Here is a 25,088-nt window from a genome sequence, read left to right as displayed (position 1 = left end):
CATACGAGATGAATATCAATTCGGGTAAATTATAACATAATGACTTTTTAGTAGTCATCGTCTAATAGATGCAAGAGCCTATTGCTCAATCTATGTGTATCTATCATACATCTCAAAAATACAATAACCCGATTACCATCCTCATTCCCATAGCTGTGTTCACTACCGTTTCCATTCCAATAACTCCTGTCCTTCATATATTTTCATAAATCCTCCTGACTCACTGGAAGACAAAGATTACTCCTCCTCTATCAACACTAACCACCATTCCATAGGGACTCTCTAACAACGCCACGTCCAAAATTGAATCCAAATGCGCCCTCAATAATTGATGCCCTTGTAATGAAATAATCGTACTCCTTGGCGCCTTTCCATTTCCTCTACTGCTTGCTTCAGGTCTACCTCCATCATTGCCTTTATCTCTTGTCCCAGCATTGGGAGCCGTTGGAGCCTGTCTAGGTACTCGCTCGTGGTTCAATGTAAGTATTGGTGTGGGATGTGAGGAAGTGTATGATGGTTTGAGCTCATCAGTCTCAAGACCACTCAAAACCATTGAACTTTCTACGCGTGATAAATCCCAGAATCGAATCTTACGGTCTGAACCACCAGTAATAACAAAACCATATTTGCCATCACGATTGTCATCATTAGCATCAGTGCCAGCAATCATAGCACGAATTCCGTAATTTGGGACACTGGCTGTTGGTTCGAGGGCCCCTGCAAAACGACCGAGCATACCTTCTGGGCGGTCTTCATCAACGGGCCAAGGTTCATAATTCTTTGGCGCCTCTCGACTTGATCCAGATCGATACACTTCTCGGCATTGTGTCTTTTCAACATCCCAGACAGTAATTTCTCCTTGTCCACTACCACCAGCAACACACACCCATCTACCTCGACCTCTAGTAGGGTGGATTCGAATTCTGTAAATAGATGTGGATCCCGGTACACCCCAAGCCTTCAAACGGACCTTGAAACGTAAATCCCATAGATCCAAGATGCCATGTGAAGTTCCTAGCAATAACCAATTACGTTTCTTATCGACACAGAAACATGTTGGAGTGCCATGGTGAACAGGGTTTTCGAGAACATAGAGAATTGTCATGGCTCTTAGATCAATAGCCAATACTCTTGAACGATTCGTAGCGATAAGTAAAATCGAATTCGTCTCCAATTTAAAGTGTTCTGCCCATATAGCGAATTCGTCTTTCGGTAGTTTATATTCACGCAAGAGGCGAAGTTTACTATATCTTCCTACACCGCCGCTTTGGACGAAATCAACCTTGACTACGTTGATGCTGCCGTCACTTCCACAGCTCACAAACGAATGCGTATGTTCCACAAAGCATAAAGCAGTAACCTTGGCACCATCTGCATGTTTGTGCGTTTGTCTGGATCGATGAGCGATATTTCGTTCAAGTCTACCAGTATCCCAAACTTTTACACAGCCATCATCTCCACCTGTGAGGAAAAATACATGATCCGGAGCAACAGCAATATGATGTATTGGTCCGATATGCTCAGCAAAAGTAGCCACAAGACTACCCTCGGGTCTCCATGGTTTATCACCGGCTTGATTACTATTCTTATTAATAGCTCGGCGTCGACTCGAAGGAGCAATCATAGGTCCGAATTCGGCAATGTCATTGGGGTAATTATCCACATACATTGCGTCCAGCATTTTGAGTATGTTTGGATCATTGCCTGAATAGGTATGAGCGGCTCTGAATCGTATTTCGTTGTTCGTAGAGGCATTTTGATCTTTTGCCAAATTAATTGACAAAGATTGAGGAGGAGGTTGTGAGAAGGGTCCCTCAACCTTGCCGAAAGCATTTGTTGAGGTAGTACTTGTCTCGGGAACGCTTTTCCCTGACTCCTTACGATTCATCAGAGTCATAGCAGAAGACTTATGACGAATACCACGAATAGTGTCCCCTGATTCAATAGAAGTAGCGCCTAGTAGTGACGCTGTTCCATCGTCGCTCACCTGACCCGATGTATCTGAACTTCCAGGACGGACTAGAGATCCTTTTCGTGGTGTCATAGATGACCTTGGAGTCGAGGTATCCGTAGGAGATAAGAATGCCGGGGATAAAGTTGGAGAGTGTGGCTCTAATCCATTAGTAGTAATTGGCAAGCCAGCTTTCGATTTATGCCTATTCATCGCAGAGAGTTTTCTTCTAGCGATTGAATCATCGATAGTCATGGAAGCATCAAGTAAAGCATCGGCGATAGAGTGTTGCTCTCCATTGATCTCTGAGCCATTGTTTATTTTGCGAGGTGGTTCTTCTGTAATCTGTTCATCAAACATCACTGTTTGTGGTGTAATGTTGAAACTTCGGAGATTGATGACATTGTTGAGATAGGTTGGATGTGTTGGAACTTCTCTGACTTTAGAAGGTGCAAGACGCCATATATACTCTCTCAGAGCGATCAACTTTGCTTCATCTTCGTGACCCATTCCTATGTTTCGAAGTTTTGCCAGCCATTGTTCATCTTCTTCATTTTTTGGTATTCTGGATAAAGTATGATGACCAGACTCTTTAGATGTGACTGTGGGCACAAAACTGCTTGAATTAAAAGAGAAAGTTCGTAACTGATTCACAGGTTTCCAAAATATTCCTCTATCCACTTTGTTAGCCCAATTGATAGACATATCAAGGACTGCCCTCGATAGTGGCTTCTTCAAAGCATCAAGTAATGTGATCTCCGAGTAATCATTGACCCCTGTCTTGAGATACGGACGGACGAGTGGTAAGATGATGCATAAAATATCAGCACTGGACAGAAAAATGGTTGCCGATGAAATAAAATTCACTGCTGCCTCTCTTATCCAAATGTTAGGATGCATTGTGAAGCGACTGACCACATCTACCATTTCCCAAATCTTGGATCGTTGGAACAAACCCAACTGTGCCATGTCAGCAAATGAGTGAAGAACACTCCTTACTACAAAATCTTCAGAATCTGTCAGAGCTTGAACCATTAACGGCAGTATGAATTCTTCAAGGCTGATACCGCCTAAGAAAGTTGCGACCCCAACAATGGTCTCGAAGAAAGCACACTTCAACATCCAATTTCGGTCGTTCAAGTAAGTATTTAGGTGACTCAAAATAATGTCATTCGAGTCTGCTGTGCCGAAAAACATACATAGCTCCGGCACAGATCCTAGAAAAGCTCTCTTGACAGCAGTGTCGCTATCCGTAATCAAAGCCTTTGTATGTCCTTCAAAGACTTCAATAAGCTCATCTCGAGCTGTGTCAAACAACCCTTGAAATGGAGAATCCTTGCTATTAGCATCGTCGGCATCTGGATCCGTAGGGGGCAGTGAACCATCTGACCTCAAAGTTGCAACCATATCCAGAAACTTAGAGGCAGAAGTAGCAAGGCTTCCTATACAGGCTGCATAGGTCGCCCTTACTAAAGGTCCTGGTTCTGTAGGTGAACCTGGAAGAAATATTTGCATTCGTGGCAAGATGTATTCTGGAAATACGTGTGCATTTATAGGTGAGACCACTGTAACAAGAGCCAAAAGTTGGGTTATCGTTCGAATGGCTGTTACTTTCACAAGCTCTGATTTATCCGTAAGTAAAGTCATAATGTATGGTAGAACCCGGTCGAGTTTTGCTTCATCAGTCAATCTTTCGGCAAAAGCTAGTAATATATCGCAAGCTCGAACTTTTGCGGTGGCTCTCGCAGTATTTCGCATTGAAGATACAACTAATGTTAGAAAAATCAAAGTCCCATCATCTATAGGTCGTCTACCAAGAGCCGAAGCAAAATGCTCATTGTTCGGTATATTGAGATGTACAGGAATTGGTTGTAAGCCTGTTCCCGTAGATATACTCTTGGAAGCTGGTGTTGGTTTTTCATTCTCATAGCCTAAGAAGTAAGAAATCTTATCAAAGTCGTAGTAGATACGATCAATACGTTCATCGGCCTCACCAAGATTTGTCGATGACCCAGATATTGGCGCTCTTCCTGATGATGGATCGGTAATCAAACCCATGTATTGATGTAAAAAACTGTAAAAGTAATCTGGAAAAACCTTCTTCCTCCAAAATTGCAAATATTCTTCTGCTGAGTATCTAGATTCAGGACTCAATTGTATCATATGCGAGACCATGTCTCGCACATCTTTATCTGTTATTCGATTGAGCAACGAGGTAACTGGATCGTACTCTCCTCTGCGATATTGATATAACTGACTCAATGTGAAAATAGGAGCTTCTGTAAAAAGTTCTGCTATCACACAACCGACACTAAAGACATCCATAGCCCAAGTTATCGGCGCTTTGGGATCTGGCGTTTCTCCAGTCGCCAAAAACCTTTCCGGGGCTAGATAGCACGTTCTTCGTCCGGCAGTATCGAAATAATAGGAGAAATCTGCAGGATTATCTTCCGGTAAATTTGTTGGCTTGAAGGAAGAAGAGAAATCAGACAGATACAACCAATTCCATGAGGTCACTAATGTATTCTCCGTCTTTATATCTCCATGGAACACATCTCTCGCATGACAGTCACGAATGGCGCACAAAAGCTGAAATGCAAGCCATTTCTTCTCGACATCTTCTAGAAAAGGTCTTGTACTCATGCGATCGTATAAGGAGCTATATAAATATTGTCGGACAAGATAACCATTCGTCTCGGTCTCGACGATACGTTGATAGGGGAGTGCATTTGGGACATCAGCCAGGGCTTTTCGTTCTCCTGTGCAAATAAATTAGATCCCATCCAAAGAAATCCATGTACGCAACTTACGGACTATCTTCTTCCTATACTTCTTGAGATCCATGGCATAAGGCTTGACGACAACCTTGACAAGTACAACTCCATCTTGGCTACGAGCGCGAATGCTTTTCATAAATCGGGCAGTTCCCATAGACTTTTCGTAAACCAAATCCGAGAGTTCTGGCACATCAATACCTGCAGAGCCCGCCGAGAGCGTCGTGAGGGAGAAACCTTGACCCATGGTTGTAATGAGCAGACGTTCATCCGCCTGAAGTCATGGATATTGCTCTTCTTGTTTGTTGAAACAATAAAGTCAAGCTCCCAGAAGCTGTAGAACGACAACAATACTAGATACGGCAGTGAATCATATCCACCGAATAATTGCAGAATCGTTGTAGTTGGCGCAAAGCATTTATGGTTGTCGATTTCATTATGATGGATGGTTCTACGGATGGAGGTCATTACTAAGCGATAGGGCGGTCATTATCTGATATGTGCCTAGCCTAAGTGGATACGTCCCTAGGATTTGGTGTTTCGTACAATTCAACATTTGATGAGAATGATCAAACCGTCATGATGCGTTCATATCGATATCAAGTGTATCTATCGTTCGATATCCCAAGAGAATATTCCTTCATTTTTGAAAGAAGGAATTCTCACGACAAACCAGAGAACGACTTTTACTGCAGTCCGAAGTCTCCTTTGCATATTACTGTTTCACTCTACTGCACAGGGTAAAAATCATCAGATGAAGTGATAAAAGGTCATTGATTATAGTATCATGTCTCGTCGCCAATAATGGCATTTAAAAGTACAGTGAGTTTCCCGACTCATTTCAAACTCCAACGATAGGGTCTTCAGACAGCCTATCATCCCATGAATATACTGGTGGGTATAGATTCATTTTCTTGCTTGTCACACATCCATTTGGTATGCGTTCCATTTAAGCCTTTCCCTTCCTCTTCAACTCAGCCTCCTCTTCCTCTCTCAACTGTTGGTCGATTGTGGCACCTCTGCTTGGGTCATTGCCGTGCATCTTGGCCTAGTAGCACGAACGTTAGTATCATCTTTGGAAGAATGGGCATCGATATGTGCAAACCAAATCCAACAAAGAATGGAGGATCGAGTAAGGTATTGCGGTGCAACGATAGGTATGGGTGAAGAGGCAATAAACTTACTGGGAGGGTAGCATCTTGCTTTGCGGCTTTGTCCTCCTTGCTCATCTCCTCGGGTTCATGCTCACGTTGCTCCTCACGAGCCAACTTGTTTGCGATGGATCTCTCATCCTCTGTTTGATTGTTAGCTCATGATACGTCAAACTTCAAGCGTCGGACAAATCTTACTGGAGTCGAGGGCTTGATGGCTGTTCTCCTTTCCCTCGTGGAATCGCTCGTGGTTCTCGTGGAGTTGTTGATCGACGTTTGAGCTCATTTTGGCTGATTTATATGATTTTGACGCGAATTGAGAGAAGATTGATGTAGATAGTGTGAAGGATTGTATGATTGATTGATGTGAAAGTTGTAGAATATGAAGAATGAAAAGTCGATGAGGGGCATCAAGTCGACTATAAAATAGGTAGGTAGGTGTTGGATTGCTCGAGCAATACGTCATCATGAAAGCTTTTTCCAGACACCAACTAGATTGCCTTGCCTTGCTATCAAAACACCACCATCCCAATGATAATACATCATACCACAAAACAGACGTCACTTAACATCCATATCTTCCTAGTATGTAAGGTACCCGCTGTTTTTCCAGAGAAAGAACCAGGAAAGCGATCGTAGCAACTCTAAGGAATCGCAATACTCTGAAAAGCATTGGAACTCCTCTCCACTTACCATGTTGAGATATGCGATTGATTGGCCTTTCATCTACCCCTCTATCGACGATCAATCGTAGGGCAGGAAGCTTCGAGAACGCGTTGTGTACTCTGTATAATCTCTTAACGATTCACCGAGAAAGTTTCTTTTCACAATGTATCATAATGACGAAGGATAGGGGTTCGTTGATATCATTCCTGTCTTTTCTGGCAACGGTGAACAGCCCTCAGAGAAGTCTCGTCGCCAGCCACATCGACTACACCTAGGTTACCAACCACATCGCGCTTTGCCGTCTCCCCAATTGCAAAGGGTTAGAGGTGTGACGACGAAGGAAGCTGGATATTCTAGAAAGGGAGAAGAGGATAACTTCATCAATAGACCCGCTGCAGGCTGCATCCAAACCAATCCCAACTTTCACAGGAGCCCAGCCGGGCCAGCTCAAGTTTAAGCTTACGAATTTATTTTCCGGGCGATCAAACCAGCAAGAATCGAAACTATCGGGTCTCATTTCCGAGAACCTAAAGCAAAGCAACACAGCCATCAAGGATTATGAGACCGACAGATTTTACAACAATTATTTGGAAAACATCGGCGAAGATACAAGCAAGGGCGACAACTACTCCTTTGGGAGCGATGTAGATCAATGCATTAACTAATGGTGTATGCACTCAATGAGAGTTTTGGATCAGAGACGATGTTTTGCATGAGTGCCACATCACAATGTCAAAAGTCTCTGACATGACATGGCATGGCATGGCATACCAACTATAAATCTGATGAACGACAACTCAATAGATCGATCGTTCATCCCTAGAACGGTTTCCACAGATAAGATGGTAAGAAACATTTGATGGGGGTTGTCTTGTTTTACACGACCTTCGATCTCAATCTGCAGACCAGTCCATCGTTTCCATGCGGAGTTCAAGCAGCGAAATGAATCACCCCAAAGACAGGTTTCTGTGGCACTCAATAGCATATATGTAATTACCTCCCAGTCCTCTTGTGCCATGAGCGAGAGAGAAACGACGACGCTGCAATGCTTCACCATTTGACGATACAAGTAAATGATTGGACAGTACGAAAGCATTAACGTCCTCCGTAACTACTGGGTAATGAATAATCAGACCTCGTACCCTCCAGCGTAACCGCCATTTTATGGAAAGTTGCATCTTTCTCATTTCCCAGCCTCTTCGCCCTGATAAAACGGAGTCTTGCTAGCCATCCATTTCGACTGTGGGAAGTCTGCATTGAATAGCGGCATCTTGATAGACTTAACAGAACAAGCATCTCTCTCACTATTGAAACGAACTAGGACTAGATGGACATGGCAGGAACGTTCGGATAATTTCTATTCTGGATGTCTGTTCGCCGTGCGTTGCCAGTCAGCCAGCGTTAGAGATGTACCTGTTGAATAGCTAGCTCGTGATGATATGCTTGGTAGTGTGACAGAGAACGTGGCTATCAAATGGCGAGAGTTGGAGAAACAATCATCAAACATCCATGGTCCATGGTCCATGGTCAATCATCAATCATCAATCGCCCATCTACCGATCGTATGTATAGCTAGCTAGCGAGAACACTTGGGTGGCTGAGGGTCGCTCGGTCGCTCGGGTAGAGGGTGAGTAGTGAGTAGTGAGTAGTCAGTAGTGAGAACGGGTATTGTGTTGGCGATGAAAGTTAGCGGGGATCAACGGGACGAAAGGGAAACAAGCGTATGAAACCTTTCCTTCTACGCGTGCGTGGTTGAGCATCCGACGAACTTCACCGATACATGCTTTCTTTTTTCTTGCTGACTATGACTAACTACCCTGGATCAACCAGTCAATATCAACACCACACGGTTTGACCATACCATGCATCTCTCCTGAGCCCGCGATCTCTTCATTGTGACAACTCAGAAAGGGCCAGCCGTCAAATACCGGCCACAGGTCGACAGATGCGCAAGCTCTCCCCAAAGAAACACCCAGACTTGCAGGTAGGTACATGGCATGGCATGGCATGGCATGGCATCGCATCGCAGCTTTCTATCATTATCACATTAGGTATTGGTATGGTGTTGGTATTGGTAAGATATTGGCATTGGTATGATATTGGCATGATATATTGGCCTTGTATTTATTTACTCTATTGTACCAGAGACCCAAACCCAATTCTTCGGAATCCTTCGTCCAATGAATCTCTCCTCTGCATTCTCTTCCCTCCAAAGGTCGATTGTGCCATCTCACTCACCTCATTTTAAATTCTGTCTACCGCGCATGCTCCCTGTCTGCTACAAGGGGTGCTGTGCGCAGAGTGGTAGGTACAGAGCAGTGATTCTTATCTACTTTTCCCACTTGGGCTTTTTGAGCGCAGACCTTTCGAACCTTTTTTAGACATTCTTCCGGCCAACACGCCAAACCAAAGGACCAAAAGACCAAAGGACCAAAAGACCAAAAGACCAAAAGACCAAAAGACCAAAACCTTCCTTTCGTTCAATCGTCTACCTAGTATGTGCTTGAGTTTCAGGCCCCTTCCGCTCTTTCCCTCTGGCCCTTTTCTTTCCTCAGGTAGAGAACATCCAAAACCTTAATATTCCTCGACAAAGGTCTCGCACTCTCAAAACAAGAGGCGGTCACTAAAGGAAAGAAGAGGTTGATCCAAGTTCAACCATCTTTTGGTCCTTGGGTCCTTGGGTCCTGCTTCTTCCTCTCCCTCTCCCTCTTCCTCTTCTTCTCCCTCGATTGCATTGCAGTGAATATTGTTCATTCATTCAACCCATTTTGTTCATACCATACCTTGCCCAGCTCCAATCGTTACCGAATAAACAGAATCATTCTCTTGAATTTTCAATTCGTTTTTGGAAGAACTTCTTTTTTCTTTTCTTTTCTACAAAATCTGTTAATTCAACGATCGCCTCTTTGGATATTGGGTGGCACTTTTTGTTTTTATCGAGCTGAGGCTGTATGAAAGAGTCGACTCTAGGAATAGGAATACCGCGAAGGATATAATACCATACGGGTTCGCATGCTTGTACATGAGCGAGGACGATTACAACAAGAAATTATGAACCAGCAAAGCTCGGGAAACGATTCCGATTACACCTCCGTCACGACTTACCTTTCGAAATCAAACAGTGCGAATCGGCGTTGCGACGATAGCATAGCATACGAACCATTGAAACTATCCCCATCTCAGACCATGGCGAAAGTATCATCGAAAGACGGGCGAGGACTCAACAACGGGAGCAAACGAAAACAAAGGTGGACTGGATCTCTTACCAAGGCAACCGTGATATCAATTCTCGCAAGTGTACCTGTTGCAATTGCAGATTGTATTTCTCTTTCAGGTTCTACTCAATGTTCTGCATTTACTTCGGCTTCAATTGATACAAACCTGACCGGACTTTTGTATGTTTTGACCTCGCCCTACCAACGAGCGTTTATCGACCAACACTGACTATGTGCCCTTTAGCCCATTCTTGTCATATGTTTCCGATCGCGCCACTTTCGATACTCAATTAAGTGCATACGTTCAAACAAGCTATGTGCAGTCCAAGTATGCATCCCTATTATTCTTTACATATGCCGACGCTTGTCTAACACGATCATGCAGGTACCAGCAACTTCTCGGATGCGGAAATATAAATCTTACAAATACGTCAAACCTTTACGCTCGATATACCACCACAGTTATATGTAATTCTATAATACAGAATTCCAAATCATCATGCAGTTTGTCGGATACCCAAGCACCGCCAGTTTGTGCAGATTCTTGCGTGAGTTTTTACCCTTCAATTTTTGTATGACTTGAAGTTGATAGATAAAAAAAAAATAGGCCCAATTTGCAGAGAGCGAATCGATAATTATTGCTGATAGTCAACTTTGCTCAAGTCCCGGAAGCAATGCTATTTCTCAAATTCGTGCCGACTTTACAAATTGCGCATTACCATCAGATTCATTAACTGGATCTTGTGTAGAAGGTGCCACTAACGAACCAGACAATTGCGGATATGGCAATAGCACATTCGGATTGTGTCAGTACTGTGGTACTGGTGGACAAAACAGTACAGATACTTGCTGTTATAATTCAGGAGCAGAATCACGTTGTGCTGGTGTAGTATTACCTACGATTACAGGGTTCATCACCTTCTCCACAAGTACCGCCTCTTCAAGCTCAGGAACAACGACTCCACCATCATCTTCCACCGGTGCCGCCGCCGCCTCCTCGACATCGAATAAGGGTCTTTCTAGTGGTGCTATTGCAGGCATCGTTATTGGATCTTTACTTGGTTTGGCTGCACTTGTTGGCTTGATCGTTTTCATGTGCTTGCGTAAACGACGTGGAAGTCAGCATGGAAGTATCCTAAACCAACCGACACCTGCCAGAAATAACGGAATGGCATACAATCCCGTACATTCTAATACTACCCCTGAAGGATACGAAGTACTTCCTGGAGGACGAATCGCCCGAATGTCGGCACTTGAAGGTCATTCTCATTCTGGACATTCTTCTTCCCCACGCGACAGACATGGAGCAATTGGTGGTGCTGTATTGGGAGGTGCGGCTGGCTATGCTGCCGGACGAAGACATGATCGTGAATCTTCTTCAAGTGATTTTGGCGATAGTCCAAGATCAGGTATGCAAGGTGGAATTCTACGACCACCTCCAAATAGACGAACCGGTTCTCTTTCCAGTGGCTCAGCTCTTGGACTTGATGACCCTCAAACTCCCGGTACTGGTAGTATGTCATCACCACGAGGCGTGTCTAGTAACCAATCCGAGCAACTACCATTCTTCAAGGATTACTATTCACAAGATGAAATTCACCCTGGCGACAAAGTTGCAACTTTATGGGCCTATCAACCACGTGCCGGAGATGAATTTTCATTGGAACGTGGCGATATGCTTAAGGTTGTTGGTATTTGGGATGATGGATGGGCTACTGGAGTCATGATAAATGAGCGAGCTGATGAATGGGACGAAAAACATAAAGCGCAACGCGATAGTGGTGTCTCGAATACATCTGGGCGAAGAAACGATTCTCCAAACGTTAGTGGCGAGATCAAAGCCTTCCCATTAGTTTGTGTTTGTCTTCCAGACCATTGGAGGAGGACAATCGACGGTGATGGATCGACGGATTCTGGGGGTCCACCAGGCCTATGATAACGGCATTTTTTTTTTTTACATTTTTTTTTCTTAATCAATAATTTCACGGCTTCACGATCATCGTATTTCATTCAGTACAGGCGTTAAGGACTTTAAGATTCTCTTCACATGCACGTCACCCGATCTTATATTCACCCGCAACCCGATACCTCATTTACATTCGAACTACATTTCACGCCCCTTTACGTTATAGATTTTACTAACGGCACCACACCACAAATTGCCGTTCTTGAGCTTATGTGTTCATGGATTGGAATTAATTTTTTAAATGATAGCGTCAATTTTTTGCTGCTTGATTATGGAAGAACGTTGTTAGATTATTGATACTACTACCATTTTCTTTCTTATTACATATACCCAAAGTCGTTTATACTGCTATTCGGATGGAGACAAAACTGGGAGGATGGAGGCATTTTCTGATTTGCGTAATAGTGACTATTGAAGAAGATTCATTTATTGGGGATGAAGCAGGCTTTTCAATAGGGGACTAGAGGGATTAAGATTGAATGATTATCTATATGGACTGTTAGGTTCATTTCATAGATAATCAAATAAAAAGAAGGTTAATAAATTACGAATCTTATGAATGAAGTTTTCAATGAGTTGAATGTTGTGAATTGCCCATACATAAACCCGTATTGTCTCCTGAAAACCGAGAGAATCAACCGAATGATGCCCCCGAATGATGCCCCGCTACTAGCGTCCTTATTTCCCCAAATTTTATAATTCTGCCAAAGCGGTCGACCATCAGACTTCGACTTCGATTTTAAAGACTTTCACAAATCAAACTTTACTTTGAGAAGACGTCACATACACATTTCTACATATACACGATATCAAAATGGTTAAGAAAAGAGTTCGCGATCCGGAAGAACTTCCTGATGCGCCTGTTCACAGTGCAGGAGAGGACAATGATAATGATAGTGGAAGTGATGTAAGTTTTGGGTTTCATTTGAGTGGGTGGATGGTTTTGGGGGATGATCTGGAGGAATGATTTGGAGGATGGATTAGAGGATATATTAGAGGCATGGACAGATGGGAAGATATCTGGGATTGGCCATCTGAATTCCATTATGCGGATCCTTTATCTCTGCACTCGCTCCATTCTTTCGCGCAGTCAACCATACCTGGACATAACTAACTCAGGCAAAATCATCAGGGCGAGGATATCCTCAACGTCGATTTCGAATGGTTCAATTTCCGGGAGATCGATTTCCACGGCGTCAAAAGCTTGATTCGCCAATTGTTCGATGTGGATAGTCAGCTGTTGGATCTGAGCGGGTTGGCAGACGAGGTCGTCAAACAGGATACCATTGGGAGCACGGTGAAGGTGGATGGGGAGGGCACGGATGCGTATGCGTTTATGACGGTGTTGAATGTGCATCGGGGGAATCGGGAGGGGGGAGAGGTGAGCGAGGCGGTTCGCGGGCTGAGGGCTTATTTGGTTGGTCAGATGGTGGAGGGGGGGAAGATTCAGCAGGTTGTGGGCGGAGGCGGCAAGCTGGGCGGGGATGTCGGCGTCGTGTTGGCGGAGAGACTGATTAATGTTCCGTCCGAGGTGGCGCCGCCGATGTATGGCATGTTGGTGGATGAGATTGAGGCGGCGGTCGAGGACAAGGAACCGTATGAGTTTGCGTATTATCTGGTTGTGTCGAGGGGGTATCGAGAGGTGGAGTCGAGGTTGGATCGGGAGGAGCAGGGCCCGAAAAGCAAGAAGAGTAAGGGGAAGGGAAAGTCGAGTGGAGAGGTGTTTTACTTTCATCCCGAGGATGAGGTGTTGAAGAGGTTTAGCTGCGCGTACGAGGAGTTTGAGTATAAGAAGGATGAGGGCGAGGGTATGGCGGATAGTAAGAGGGCGTTTCAGGAAATGGGCATTAGAGCGGTGGGAGAATTGATCTTGATTGAGAAGGCGAAGTGGGAGGAATGCGTTAAAGCGTTGGGGGAGTATCTGGGTGCGCCTAATTAAGAGGTGTTGAAAGAAATGAACGAAGTGGAAGAAAGAAATAAAATTCAATATTAATATCACATGTATGACTTGGGAAGCTTTTTGTCTATTTCTTTTGATTTTTCATTTCCTATTTACTTTCTCCTTTTTTTTGATATTCGCTTGGGTATACGCATGTTTGTTTTTACAACGTTCTCTGCCCCAGTTGGTATTCTCTCATTCCTGATCTCCTCTCCCGTACTCCTATGAATCTGATTCATTCCTCGTGAAGGAAAAGCAAGAAACTCTTCAATGCTCTAGTTGCGGACAAGAACATGATCCCAACGATCAATGTCAATACATCCTCCCTCTCCTTGTATCTTCTATATAGTAGTACAACACGCCCCTCACCATCTACTCCTTATTATCCAATCTCTGCATCAAATACTCCACTTCCACCACCTTCGTCAACGGAATCACAAAATCCCTATACAAGCCCTCCACCGCCTCGACATTAATTTTCCCCTGCGGTTCCTCGCCCTTCGCATTCCCATTACTCAAACTGGGATCCGTGCCATACGTACGCGCCTTCAATCTCAGTCTTTCCAAAACCTGCAATTCCACCTTCTCGTTCGTGATTGCGCGGCCCAGGCCCTCGCGATCGCCCGCGAGGATCATTTGAGTAAAGGCGGCCTCCTCGGCGCGGAATTTCGACTCGGCTACAAATTTGCCAAAGTGGATGCGTCGCGAGAGCGCTTGCAGACAGTTGATGTCGCAGGTTGCGGCGGAGCCGTAGTTTTCCTCGCGTTCGCCGCGGTCGGAGCGTCCGGTTTGCAGGCAGGCTTGCGGCAGGAAGGTGCTGATGTAGTGGTCTTTGATCTGGGCGTTGACGTTGACGGTGTTGGGGTGGAGGATGGTGGGGTAGTGGAGCGGTTGGAGGATGGGGGTTTTGAGAGCGTCTGGGAAGAAGGGATATTCGTCAGGGGATTGGAAGCGTCGGATTAGAGAGTCGAGGGTTTCGCGCGAGTGGAGGAGCCAGTCGAGGAAACTGAGCGTGGTGTTTGGGAGGGGGAGCGCGGATGGGATGTAGATGGTGGGGTTGAGGGGGAATTGGACTCGTTCGATTAGGTGGAAGGTTATGGTGTCTTCGAGACGGCTGGGAGGGGGGAGGTTAGTTTGGGGATTTGGAATTTGGAGGGTGGAGAGGGAGAGGGAGGGGAAGGATGGGGGGGGAGAATGAGGAAGAATACATACATGAGTTGAAAACGGATATTAGCCAAATCGAGAGCTTTAGAAGCATCTGAAAGATCGATTGCTGCATCCATGATAAAATTGCCAAGTATCATGTACCAATTGAAGATATTGAATTTGAATTGGGTTCGAGAAGGGGGGGTAGAGGTTTTGAAGTGTGTATGGAGAAATCAAAGAATTTTGACGAAAAGATTCGAATGATGTTTGGTGAGGATGAGGTTCCAATCGCAACTTTATGTATCGAGAGCGGTGGGTGAGATGGGTGAGATGGGTAGGAAAGAAGGAAAGAAGGAAAGAAGGAAAGAAGGTAAGAAATAGAGTTTGCGGTCTGGTCTGTCTTTGCTTGGATGTCTGGTATTGGATTTCTGGTCTGTATGGGATTTCTCCTCGGATCCGGAGATGTAGCGAGTGAGTGAGGGTGAGGGTGAGGGTGAGAATGAGGGTGAGAATGAGATTATAGCTTGCTGTGTGTGTATGTATATATGTTCTACCGGTGAGCAATGATCTGCCAAGTACCTACTACGTACGTCGTTCTATCATGAAGCTTTTATTCTGGATTGTATGGATGAATGGGAACACAGCCATAATCCACCACGTACCATCCCACCACCACACCCACCATAGTAATGAGTGTGAACGAATGGTGGGGGTAAAGAATGTTCCGGAGAAAAGGCCAAGCATGGCTCTTCTGTTGTGCTTTGCACGCTCTGGATGTTATTCTGCTGTGCGTGTATTGTGTGCTCTGTTGCTCGTGTGCTCTTTTACATACACGGACGGGTATGGATGTATACTACGATGCATCATTGTGCTGGGACGAAGTGCTTGTAAACCTACCGACCGACCTCAATTATACGTGCTAGGTGTATATATATATATATATATAAGCAGGTGTATAGCTTCTCATATATTAAACGGACCCGAGCTTGAATATCTCTCTACAGATATTATGTATGCACAAGGCTAAAGGTAGCTTCTTCAATCATCCTGCCTTTTATCCTGCCCAGACTTTTATGAGACATATCTACCTCTTCCCATCTTTCCCACCTATCAATTCCATCCCACCAGTCTCACTAACCCAGTCAATTACCAAACTACCTCGATTCCATTCATCATACCCGTCTCAAGCCGGTATCGTATCGTGTCGTATCGTATCGTACCGCACCGCACCGCACCGTATCGTATCTTGCAAAAGATCTGGACAGAATGAACAAATTAAAAAACTTTTAACATTCTTTCCCAAAACCATCTTAATTGTGCCAACACACACATCCCACGGGAGCCAACCAGATACCGCTCTGCAATTGTCCCGCATTGAATTATCAATCGTGATCGGAAACCTGCCATATTGTTGAAAAAAGACAATTGTATGGCTGGCTCCAGTAGCCGCAATGCCTCTTCATACGGGGCAGAAGAGGACGAAGATGGAGCTTTGATATCGGTATGTTTATGCTGTGTTTTCTCTTAGCTCGACTACGTTGTTTCTTATCTGCATATTCTATTCACGTCTTTTATTTTTTTTTATTCATGTTCCCATTAATTTGTGCTTGCTAATGGGTATCTATCTCGATCAGACCCGAGGGTTAGAAGCTTTTGGTCGAAAAGTTACCACGACCGCTGGCCATTTAATAGGTCCCATCGATCCCACCTCGAGCACCCATTACCAAAATGCCATGAGCGATTTACACAAACAACTTCGCAGGCCCAATCTTCAACGCAGCGTCTTCTCCTTTGCGAAAACTACCCCGACCGATTTGGTGCGCTCGAAGCTGTCGACCTCGGAAATTCAATATCGGGCCTTGACTTTCTTGCCAGATGAGCTGTTGAGGAATATCCCCGACAATGAAAATAGCTATTCCTTGTTCCAGGGTTTTCAAGCAACGCTGCCGGAAACGAGCGAGGAGAAGGGGAAGAAGCACAAGAGGAGAATTTCGAGGGGTAGGAAACTTATCGATAATGCTAGTGAGGGGGGTTCGGAGGGGGATGGCCCACCCAGTCTTGCGAAGTTGAAAAAAGAAAAGGCTGCTCTGAATCATCGATTGGAGATGATGGGGATCAGGAAGAATATGGCGAGTAGTGAGATTCATGGGATTGATAATAAAATCGCAAATCTCAATTCGATGAGGCGAATCGTTTTGGATAGGTTGGCGGGATTGGAACAGGAAGAGTCAATGTTGGAACATGAGAGTCAGTATATGTTGTGAATGTTGAAAGTGCGGGGTATCACTAACTTTTTGGAACAGTTCTAGATGTGGAGAATCGATTGGAGGATGCTCAAGAACAAATTGATGACGCCGAAGCCTTGGGAAAATCCATCACTGGAACTGATGAAGGAGAAGATGCCGAGAATCCAGGAATGGATTCATCATTTATGTCTGAATCGATTTACGAAAAACTTCCCTCGAGGGCAAGTACACCTTCATCGAAAGGATCGAGAAGACATAAAACGATTCGAAGAAAATCCATGCCAATTTTACATGAACACTTCGAACCTGGGTCTTCAATTCGAGAAATTCAAGCACATGATGATATGATTACTGCTCTGGATTTTGACGTACCATTTGGCACCATGGTTTCTTCGGCTTTGGATGATTCGGTTCGAGTATGGGATATGAATGCTGGTCGATGTATAGGACTTCTTGAAGGACATACTGCATCTGTACGAACTCTTCAAGTAGAAGATAATATCGTTGCGACTGGATCTATGGATGCTACCATTCGATTATGGGATTTAAGTAAGGCTCGTTATGATCTTCAAGATAAGATCAAGGAAGAAGCAGAAGAGGAAGAGGAAGAAGATCATCTTGCATTTGGTGAAGCTGTGGAACAAGAAAAACAACCAATCCATATCCCACAAGGAATGATGGTGGATTGTCCATTATTCACATTGGAAGCTCATGTGGATGAAGTAACAGCTCTTCATTTCCGTGGCGATACTCTCATATCTGGTTCGGCTGATAAAACATTAAGACAATGGGATTTAGAAAAAGGAAGATGCGTACAAACATTAGATGTTATGTGGGCAGCAGCACAAGCTTCGGCAACCATGGGTTCTACTGAAGGTACATGGCGACAAACTGGACGTTTACCAGATGCAACAGCAGATTTCGTCGGCGCGGTACAAGTTTTTGATGCTGCACTTGCTTGTGGTACTGCTGATGGAATGGTTCGTTTATGGGATTTGAGAAGTGGTCAGGTGCATAGGAGTTTAGTGGGACATACAGGTCCTGTTACTTGTTTGCAATTTGATGATGTTCATTTGGTTACTGGTAGTTTGGATAGGAGTATTAGGGTATGTTATTCGAGTTTTGGTTTCTTGTTTTATCATTTCATCATATGTTGGAGAATATTACAGGTATCATTTACTAACAATCAAATAGATCTGGGATCTCCGAACAGGAGCAATCTATGATGCATATGCTTATGATTCACCTATTACAAGTATGATGTTTGATACAAGACGTATTGTAGCGGCTGCTGGAGAAGATGTGGTCAAGGTGTATGATAAAACGGATGGTAGACATTGGGATTGTGGTATTGGTGCTGAAAGGGAGGGAGATATGACGGAAGATGGTGAGAAGAATATTGTAGAGAAGTGTAGGGTTAAGGATGGGTATATGGTTGAAGGAAGGAGGAGTGGCATAGTGGGGATTTGGAGTTGTTAAATCTTTAGGGGAGGGGGTTTGATAGATGATGCATGATTTATCATGAGATTGGCATCCATTCCCATTCTTGACATTGGCATTAGATTCTGGCGAAAGAGAACCGGAAATTAAAATTGGGGTTATGTATGCAATGATGATGGATGGATGGATGGGTGTGGTGTGGATGGTGTGGATGGATTCATAGACCATACACTATATACATACATACATACATACGAATGAATGAATGAACGAACGAATCAATATATATGAAGTATTATTGTGTAGAAATGTTTATATGGAATTTGAAAGGTGTATTGTTTTGAGACCTAAATTTTGGTTTTGGGGGCGGGGGGGAGAGGGGGTATTGTGCTTAATTGTTGGGCTTTTAAATGTATTTTTTTTTGGATGGATGAATGGATGAATGGATGAATGGATAAGTATTCATTTGATCATTGTATATGGTATAGGGGGAAGAACGAAAATGGGATAAAGAAGGAAAGAGGAAAGAGGAAAGAGAAAGAAAAGAGGAAAGAGGAAAGAGGAAAGAGGAAAGAGGAAAGAGGAAAGAGGAAAGAGGAAAGAGGAAAGAGGAAAGAGGAAAGAGGAAAGAGGAAAGAGGAAAGAGGAAAGAGGAAAGAGGAAAGAGAAATAAAAACTTGGGGAGCTTGAGGGGAAAACGGGTAAATGTATATTTGAATGAATTGGGAGGAGGGGGGAGGAGGGGGGAGAAAGGGATTTGGCGATCTTTTATGACTTGGCTTGAGATGGTTTGGGATATATTGAGTATTGCAGTTGTGGAGATGGGTATGGGTATCTGTAGTGGAAATCTATGGCTTTGATAAACTTCGGTTATTTTGTGGGGGTGGAGGGAGGAAGAGAGGAAGAGAAGGGGGGTTAATGGGAAGGCTCCTAGGATGAGAGGAATTTGAATATTCCGAGGAAGTGTTGTTTGGATATTGGATTGTGTAGGAATGGAAATGGAAATGGAAATGGAAATGCAATTAGAAATTCATTTAGAAATAAGGAATGATTGATATATATATATGTGTGTGTGTGTGGATTGTAAGAATTAGGGGTAGAGAAAGTTATGTTTTTCTTCACATAATGATATGGGTCTGGATGGGGATGGGGATAGGGATAGTGATACTACATCATGATTGTGATATATACAATACTCGCAGGGGGAAAAACATTACAGTGTTCCACTAGAGATGCAAGATACGAAATGCGTGTTCGGTAGTTGATAATGGAGCTGAGTTGAGTTAGGTTGGATGGTGGAAAGGAGATAGATAGGTAGTAGATCTGAACTTGGATGTGAAGCCATGGATCTGGCAGATGTGATGGATGCGGGAGATCGATGTCTAAGTTTGAGCATTCGATATTTTTGGTGAGGTGTCCAAATCTTCTGGTCTAATCTGTGTAGGGAAACCATGTTTTAGTGCAGTGCTTCATTGGGAACGAAGGTGGATATTTTCTCACGTAGCCAGTAGGATGTTTTTGCTGGTTCACTTCGCGATAATGACAACAATGTTTGCTGATCGCAGTGAAATTTGAAGTATTTGAATTCATGAACCGTGTGCTCCTAAACTCCCCAGATTCTGAAAGTCACCTGAGAATATCTATATAAAAAATTTAACCCCCCCCCCTCCTCCTCCTGGAATATCCCCATGAAATTTCCACGACATAAAATCCATAAACTCTTAAATCTCTAGAGACCACTGAGAATATCCACTCTCGTCCCGAAATAGTTGGTAGATGCTGCTACCATTCCATCACCATTTTCCCTCTCTGCCTCCCTCTTCTTGACCCCCAAATTCTTCTTCACTTCTCCCAAGCTCATTCCTCCGATCAATCCTCTTACAGCCTCAAACACCACCGCCTCAAATGCCACAATTTCTGTTTTCGTCACACAATTCGTATCATACTCTAATCGCAACGCAATCGCATTATCAGAAAGCACTGAGAATTCCACCAAGAGTGCAAATTTGCTTCCTTCGGTATAGGTGATCAGCGGATCCACCCCTTCGATCATGGTCTTGGGAGTGCGGTTGTCGTGAAAAGTTACCATGACATCGAGAAGTGGATGATTCGGAAAGCGCGCGTGTGTGGAAGTGGCGCGGAGGATTTGGTCCCAAGGCATCGCGTGTGCGATTGCTTCTTGGCTGGAGGTTTGAACGGCGCGCAGGAAGGATGCAGAGGGCAATTGAGAGGTTGAAGGTTGGCGGATACGAATGGGAAGTGGCTCGAGGAATAACCCAACGGTCTCGAGATCTTTAGCTCCGCGGTTAAAGTAGGGACCTCCTAATACGATGTCGACATCGTTTTGATCGTGTTGAAGAGAGAGAGCCACAGCGCCAAGGGCGATTTGATGAAGCGTAACTTTTTGCTCATCCGTAAATGTGAGAATTTGGCGGGTGAGATCCTGGGGGAGCTTGGTAAGGCGAGTACGACCGGCATAGGAGGAACGCTCTACGATGTTGGGGAGGGTGTAGGTTTGCGGTGCTCCGTGGAGATATTCTTTCCACCATTTCTGCTCAGTGGGTGTGGGTGTGGTGCTCCACTGTGTGGTATCCATATATGTATGCTCGACAGGTGGTAGTGAGTTACCGCTATATAGCGTAGTAACCTCCTTGAGGAGAACTTCAAGGGAAGTTAAGTCTGCGATTATATGGCTCATAGATGCAAGCATCGTGTTTCTAGAGAGGAAGACTCGGATAGGATTCTGACGTTTCAAATCAAAAGGTCGATTACATTCTCTCCAGAGACCAAGTTTGTTGACTGTCTTGATCTGAGGTGGGAATCGGTCATAACCTCTTTGTAAAATGCCTTTTTGTCCACTTCTGATATATCTGCAGCGGAGAATGCGATGTCGGGATAGTACCGTATTCCATGCTGAGATTAATTTATCAGTGTCAACAACGCTAGTGTCAACTGCACAGGCGTAGGTGACATTGAAAGAGGAACTTCCGACATTTAATCTATACTTCTCCCACCACTCACGCTCGATAGGTGATACTCTGTACTTTCCCAGTGGGACCAATGCATCATCAACATCAGTAGGTTGAGTTTGAGCACGAAGATTCTCAATGATCTTTGCCATTTCGAGCAAGTTAGCCGACTGCATGATGTGAGAAACCGTCATCCTCACATGGAAGATTTCAGAAAGTTTGCTCGCAAGACGAAGTTGCATGACGGAATGACCTCCTAGTGAAACAAACTCAGAATCCCTAGTGATCTCCACATTGGATTCGAGTCCCAACAACTCTTTCCATGCTTCAGCAACCCTAACTTCGGTCGAGCTTTCAATCTTCTTCGGGGCGGACTCCTTTTCCGCCAAAGTCATGTTTGTAATGGCCTTATAGTCCAACTTTCCAGCAGGTGTCATTGGGAACTTCTCAACAGCCATGAATACTCTAGGAACGGCATGAACAGGGAGTACTTGAGTAACCTTTGCTCTAACCTTTGCAATATCGAGTGTCTCGGGTTGAACCATAGCAACGAGGTAGTCACCCTTTTGACAAATAGCGATACCGGAACATTCTGGGAGAGCTTCCGCTACTCGAATCTCCAAGTCATTAAGATCAAGACGGAAACCACGTAATTTGATTTGTCGATCATTCCGACCCAGGCATTCGACTTCACCAGCTCGATTGAAATATCCCCGATCGCCAGTTCGGTACATCATTTCGCCTTGACGATTGCAGATGGTATCGGGGAGGAATCGTTCGGCGGACATTTGGGGCATACCGATATATCCTCGTGCCACTTGGACACCGGCAAGATAGATTTCTCCAATCACACCCGGTGGCAGAAGTTGTTGGTTTCGATCGAGGATGTAGACGCGAGTAGTGGGGTTTGGTGCTCCTATATTCACCGGCTTTCCAGGAAGAAGACGCTTGATGGTAGCCCCGCATGTGGCTTCCGTCGGGCCATACATGTTGTAGAGGTTTTTAACACTAGACCATACATCATTGACATGTTGTGGAACTGGCTCGCCGACAAGATATACATTTCGCAGCATGGGGAAGTCTTCTGGGTCCAAGATATTGGCAATAGATGGCGTTAAGATCGCAGCTGTGGATTTTTCCAAGTGAGAGAATGGATGTATGCCATCGGCGAGAACAATGGTAGCACCGTAGCTTAGAGCAGAAAATATCTCGTGGATACTTCCATCGAAAGCTGGGGACATCAATTGAGAGATTCGCTGTCCTGGAAGTGCGAAAAGTCGAACGGCAAGATCCTTTTGGAATGCAACAAGGCCTTCGTGGCTACACATCACACCCTTAGGTTTGCCGGTGGACCCGGATGTAAAGCAGAGATATGCATTATCCGCAGGTCTAGGTGTTTGTCTTGGAGCGACCGCTACCGAGCTTGGCAAAGGTAATTGAACCAAATCTTCAACCGAAAGACACAGCTTGCATGATTCCGGCGCAATCTTTCGTTGGGAAGATGCCGGTGTCAAAAAAAGCTTTCCGCCAGCAGTTTGGAAATTGGCTTCTCGAATGTGACCTGGCAAGGCGGCATCTTGTGCAGAATATACCGCCCCGGCTTTGAGGATACCGTAAATGGCAACAAGCCAGTTGATACTTCGATCTGCATGAACGCAGACGATATCTCCTGGTTGGACATATTTAGAGAGTTGAGCTGATAATTTGGTGGCCATGTTATCAAATTCTTGATAGGTCAGACTGTCTCCAGCTTTTTCAACGGCTAAGATGGATGGATTTTCTACAGCGGCGCGCTCAAATAGAGTGACTAGATCATCTTTGATGGAAGCTGGTGATGTTTCATCTGTCAAGCAATTTCCCATCTTCATCAGAGTTTCATGAGATTTGGAAGACAGCAAGTTGGATAAGCATTCGCCGATGGACTTTGCTGGCGACAGGAGAGACAAGATGGCACTTTGAAAGTTTTCGGATAATAGCTCAATGTCCGACTCGGTGTACTTCTGTGTTTGATATGACATTCTGATGGTTCCAGTTGTAGACATGAAGATGCTAAGTGGAATGTCGGGCACAACTTTAAACCATGATTGTCCGATAGGACGAATCTTGTGATCATCGGTAGGTTGCATGTCAAACTCCATTGCCAGTGCTGATGCAAATTGCCTACTGTATCCATCTTCTGGAAGAGAATGTTGAAATGTGCCTAAGTCAACCGAGTGTCTAAAGACAGATTGAACATATTCCAAAGTCGTTTGCTTGCGGTCGAGCGAGACATGAAATGGCAATGTGTTTATCAGAGGTCCAATTGTGTCATCCATCCCCGCTATCGACAAATTGCGACCGGAAAGAACAGTACCAAAGACTACGGTATCGGAATCAGCGTACATAGATAGTACCAGACCCCAAGCTGCTTGGAACCACGATGCCAACGAAATACCAGCCGATCTCGCAGCTTCGGCAATTTCTTCAGAGGGTATTGTAAATGAAACATCGGCGTTTCGAGATAGTTTGGAAGGCGAAGATGGAACCGGGAGAGCTAAATCCCCAACTGGTGATGGGTGTGATTCCATTTGTTTTCTCCAGAAAGCTCTGCTGACATCTCGGTTCATCTGCTGATGTTTTTGTACTTCGTGGATAACATTCGAGAATGGTGTGCCTGGAATAATGCTCTGACCCATCACAATCTTTCGAACTTTGTCGTACAATAGATTTGCAGAGTATCCATCAATGAATGCATGATGAACTCTCCATATTATTGTGCTAACGCCAACATTTCCCGATCTTTGAGTCCTTGGAGTAAGAACTGTAAAAGTAACCTCCATCTTCTCTGGCACAATCTCCTTTTCTAACTCTGATATATATGTATCGGTATCTTCAACCCAAACTTCATCCCAGATGAATGGCAAGGGTTGTTTCGAATAAGTTGCTGTAACCCTATCGTGATCGAAAATTGTCCGGAATACTGGTTCCGAATCTATAACTGTCTTCCAAGCTGTTTTCATAGTTGGAATGTTGGCAGAACTGTAAGTTTCATAGAAACTAATGATGTTGCTACCAGGTTGTCTTTGGTAGCTGTGCATAAATGAGTGTTGCATCTCTGTTAATGAAAGATTGGAAGCAGATGCTGTGTGTCCATTTGGCTTAGAGAGTGACATGCGGCGTTCATGGCTCAATCGTGTAGGGCTGACTAGTGTATTCAGATCACGGGTATTCTTCAGAATATTTGTAGAAGGGGTAGATCTTGTTTCGGTAGCCGAGTCGATGAGTTGTGTAAGAGTGGGACTTAAAAGAATGGAAGGTATTGATAAGGCGAGACCATCTCTCTTGCAAGCTTTGGAGAGCTTGATCGCCATTAATGAATGGCCGCCGAGACCAACAAAATTGGATTCCAGATCGACTTTTGCTGTAGGAAGCTCAAGTATCGAGCATAAATGACTGAGAATAAGGGCTTCTTTCTTTGATGGTGTCATACAGGAAGTCTTTTCGACCATGTTTCGTTTCGTGTAGCCATTGCTACCAATGATATCAATGAATGGAGACATTTTAGATAGTGATCTATGCTGTCGATGCTGATCTGTGAAGTGAAAGTACAGACGAAAGAGGAGAAAACGGCCGTACATAAAGAAAT

At 44.4% G+C, this 25,088-nt stretch overlaps 7 protein-coding genes across 7 annotated transcripts; 3 read left to right on the top strand and 4 right to left on the bottom strand.

Annotated features, from left to right (window-relative positions):
- Positions 1–59: 59 nt before the first annotated feature.
- Bcvps15 lies at positions 60–5,122 on the bottom strand. The gene is made up of 2 exons (XM_024696479.1): positions 4,762–5,122; positions 60–4,710 (listed from the first exon to the last, which is right to left on the bottom strand). The coding sequence occupies exons 1-2, from the start codon at positions 4,970–4,972 to the stop codon at positions 221–223; spliced, it is 4,701 nt and encodes a 1,566-aa protein (XP_024552289.1). The 5' UTR covers positions 4,973–5,122; the 3' UTR covers positions 60–220.
- A 373-nt stretch (positions 5,123–5,495) lies between these two features.
- Positions 5,496–6,275, bottom strand: Bcpio7. The gene is made up of 3 exons (XM_001553825.2): positions 6,075–6,275; positions 5,910–6,019; positions 5,496–5,773 (listed from the first exon to the last, which is right to left on the bottom strand). Exons 1-3 carry the CDS (start codon positions 6,160–6,162, stop codon positions 5,675–5,677), a joined length of 297 nt encoding a protein of 98 aa, XP_001553875.1. The 5' UTR covers positions 6,163–6,275; the 3' UTR covers positions 5,496–5,674.
- A 3,163-nt stretch (positions 6,276–9,438) lies between these two features.
- On the top strand, positions 9,439–12,210 carry BCIN_12g05020 (hypothetical protein). The gene is made up of 4 exons (XM_024696478.1): positions 9,439–9,937; positions 10,002–10,085; positions 10,143–10,305; positions 10,365–12,210. Exons 1-4 carry the CDS (start codon positions 9,555–9,557, stop codon positions 11,691–11,693), a joined length of 1,959 nt encoding a protein of 652 aa, XP_024552288.1. The 5' UTR covers positions 9,439–9,554; the 3' UTR covers positions 11,694–12,210.
- A 283-nt stretch (positions 12,211–12,493) lies between these two features.
- On the top strand, positions 12,494–13,721 carry Bcbcp1. The gene is made up of 2 exons (XM_024696477.1): positions 12,494–12,630; positions 12,856–13,721. The coding sequence occupies exons 1-2, from the start codon at positions 12,538–12,540 to the stop codon at positions 13,660–13,662; spliced, it is 900 nt and encodes a 299-aa protein (XP_024552287.1). The 5' UTR covers positions 12,494–12,537; the 3' UTR covers positions 13,663–13,721.
- Positions 13,722–13,864: 143 nt separating this feature from the next.
- On the bottom strand, positions 13,865–15,001 carry Bcaro7. Its single transcript, XM_001553829.2, has 2 exons — positions 14,875–15,001; positions 13,865–14,776 (listed from the first exon to the last, which is right to left on the bottom strand). The coding sequence occupies exons 1-2, from the start codon at positions 14,964–14,966 to the stop codon at positions 14,035–14,037; spliced, it is 834 nt and encodes a 277-aa protein (XP_001553879.2). The 5' UTR covers positions 14,967–15,001; the 3' UTR covers positions 13,865–14,034.
- Positions 15,002–16,179: 1,178 nt separating this feature from the next.
- BCIN_12g04990 (hypothetical protein) lies at positions 16,180–18,663 on the top strand. Its single transcript, XM_024696476.1, has 4 exons — positions 16,180–16,309; positions 16,443–17,055; positions 17,112–18,160; positions 18,249–18,663. The coding sequence occupies exons 1-4, from the start codon at positions 16,238–16,240 to the stop codon at positions 18,531–18,533; spliced, it is 2,019 nt and encodes a 672-aa protein (XP_024552286.1). The 5' UTR covers positions 16,180–16,237; the 3' UTR covers positions 18,534–18,663.
- Positions 18,664–20,170: 1,507 nt separating this feature from the next.
- Positions 20,171–25,055, bottom strand: Bcnrps1. The gene has a single exon (XM_001553831.2). It carries the CDS (start codon positions 25,000–25,002, stop codon positions 20,224–20,226), a length of 4,779 nt encoding a protein of 1,592 aa, XP_001553881.2. The 5' UTR covers positions 25,003–25,055; the 3' UTR covers positions 20,171–20,223.
- Between the last annotated feature and the right edge of the window lie 33 nt (positions 25,056–25,088).

Source organism: Botrytis cinerea, chromosome 12 (genome assembly GCF_000143535.2).
Source record: "Botrytis cinerea B05.10 chromosome 12, complete sequence".
In the NCBI taxonomy this organism is placed as follows: Eukaryota; Fungi; Ascomycota; class Leotiomycetes; order Helotiales; family Sclerotiniaceae; genus Botrytis; species Botrytis cinerea.
Note: the sequence above shows the minus strand (reverse complement) of the source record. Positions and strands in the feature narration are given on the sequence as shown.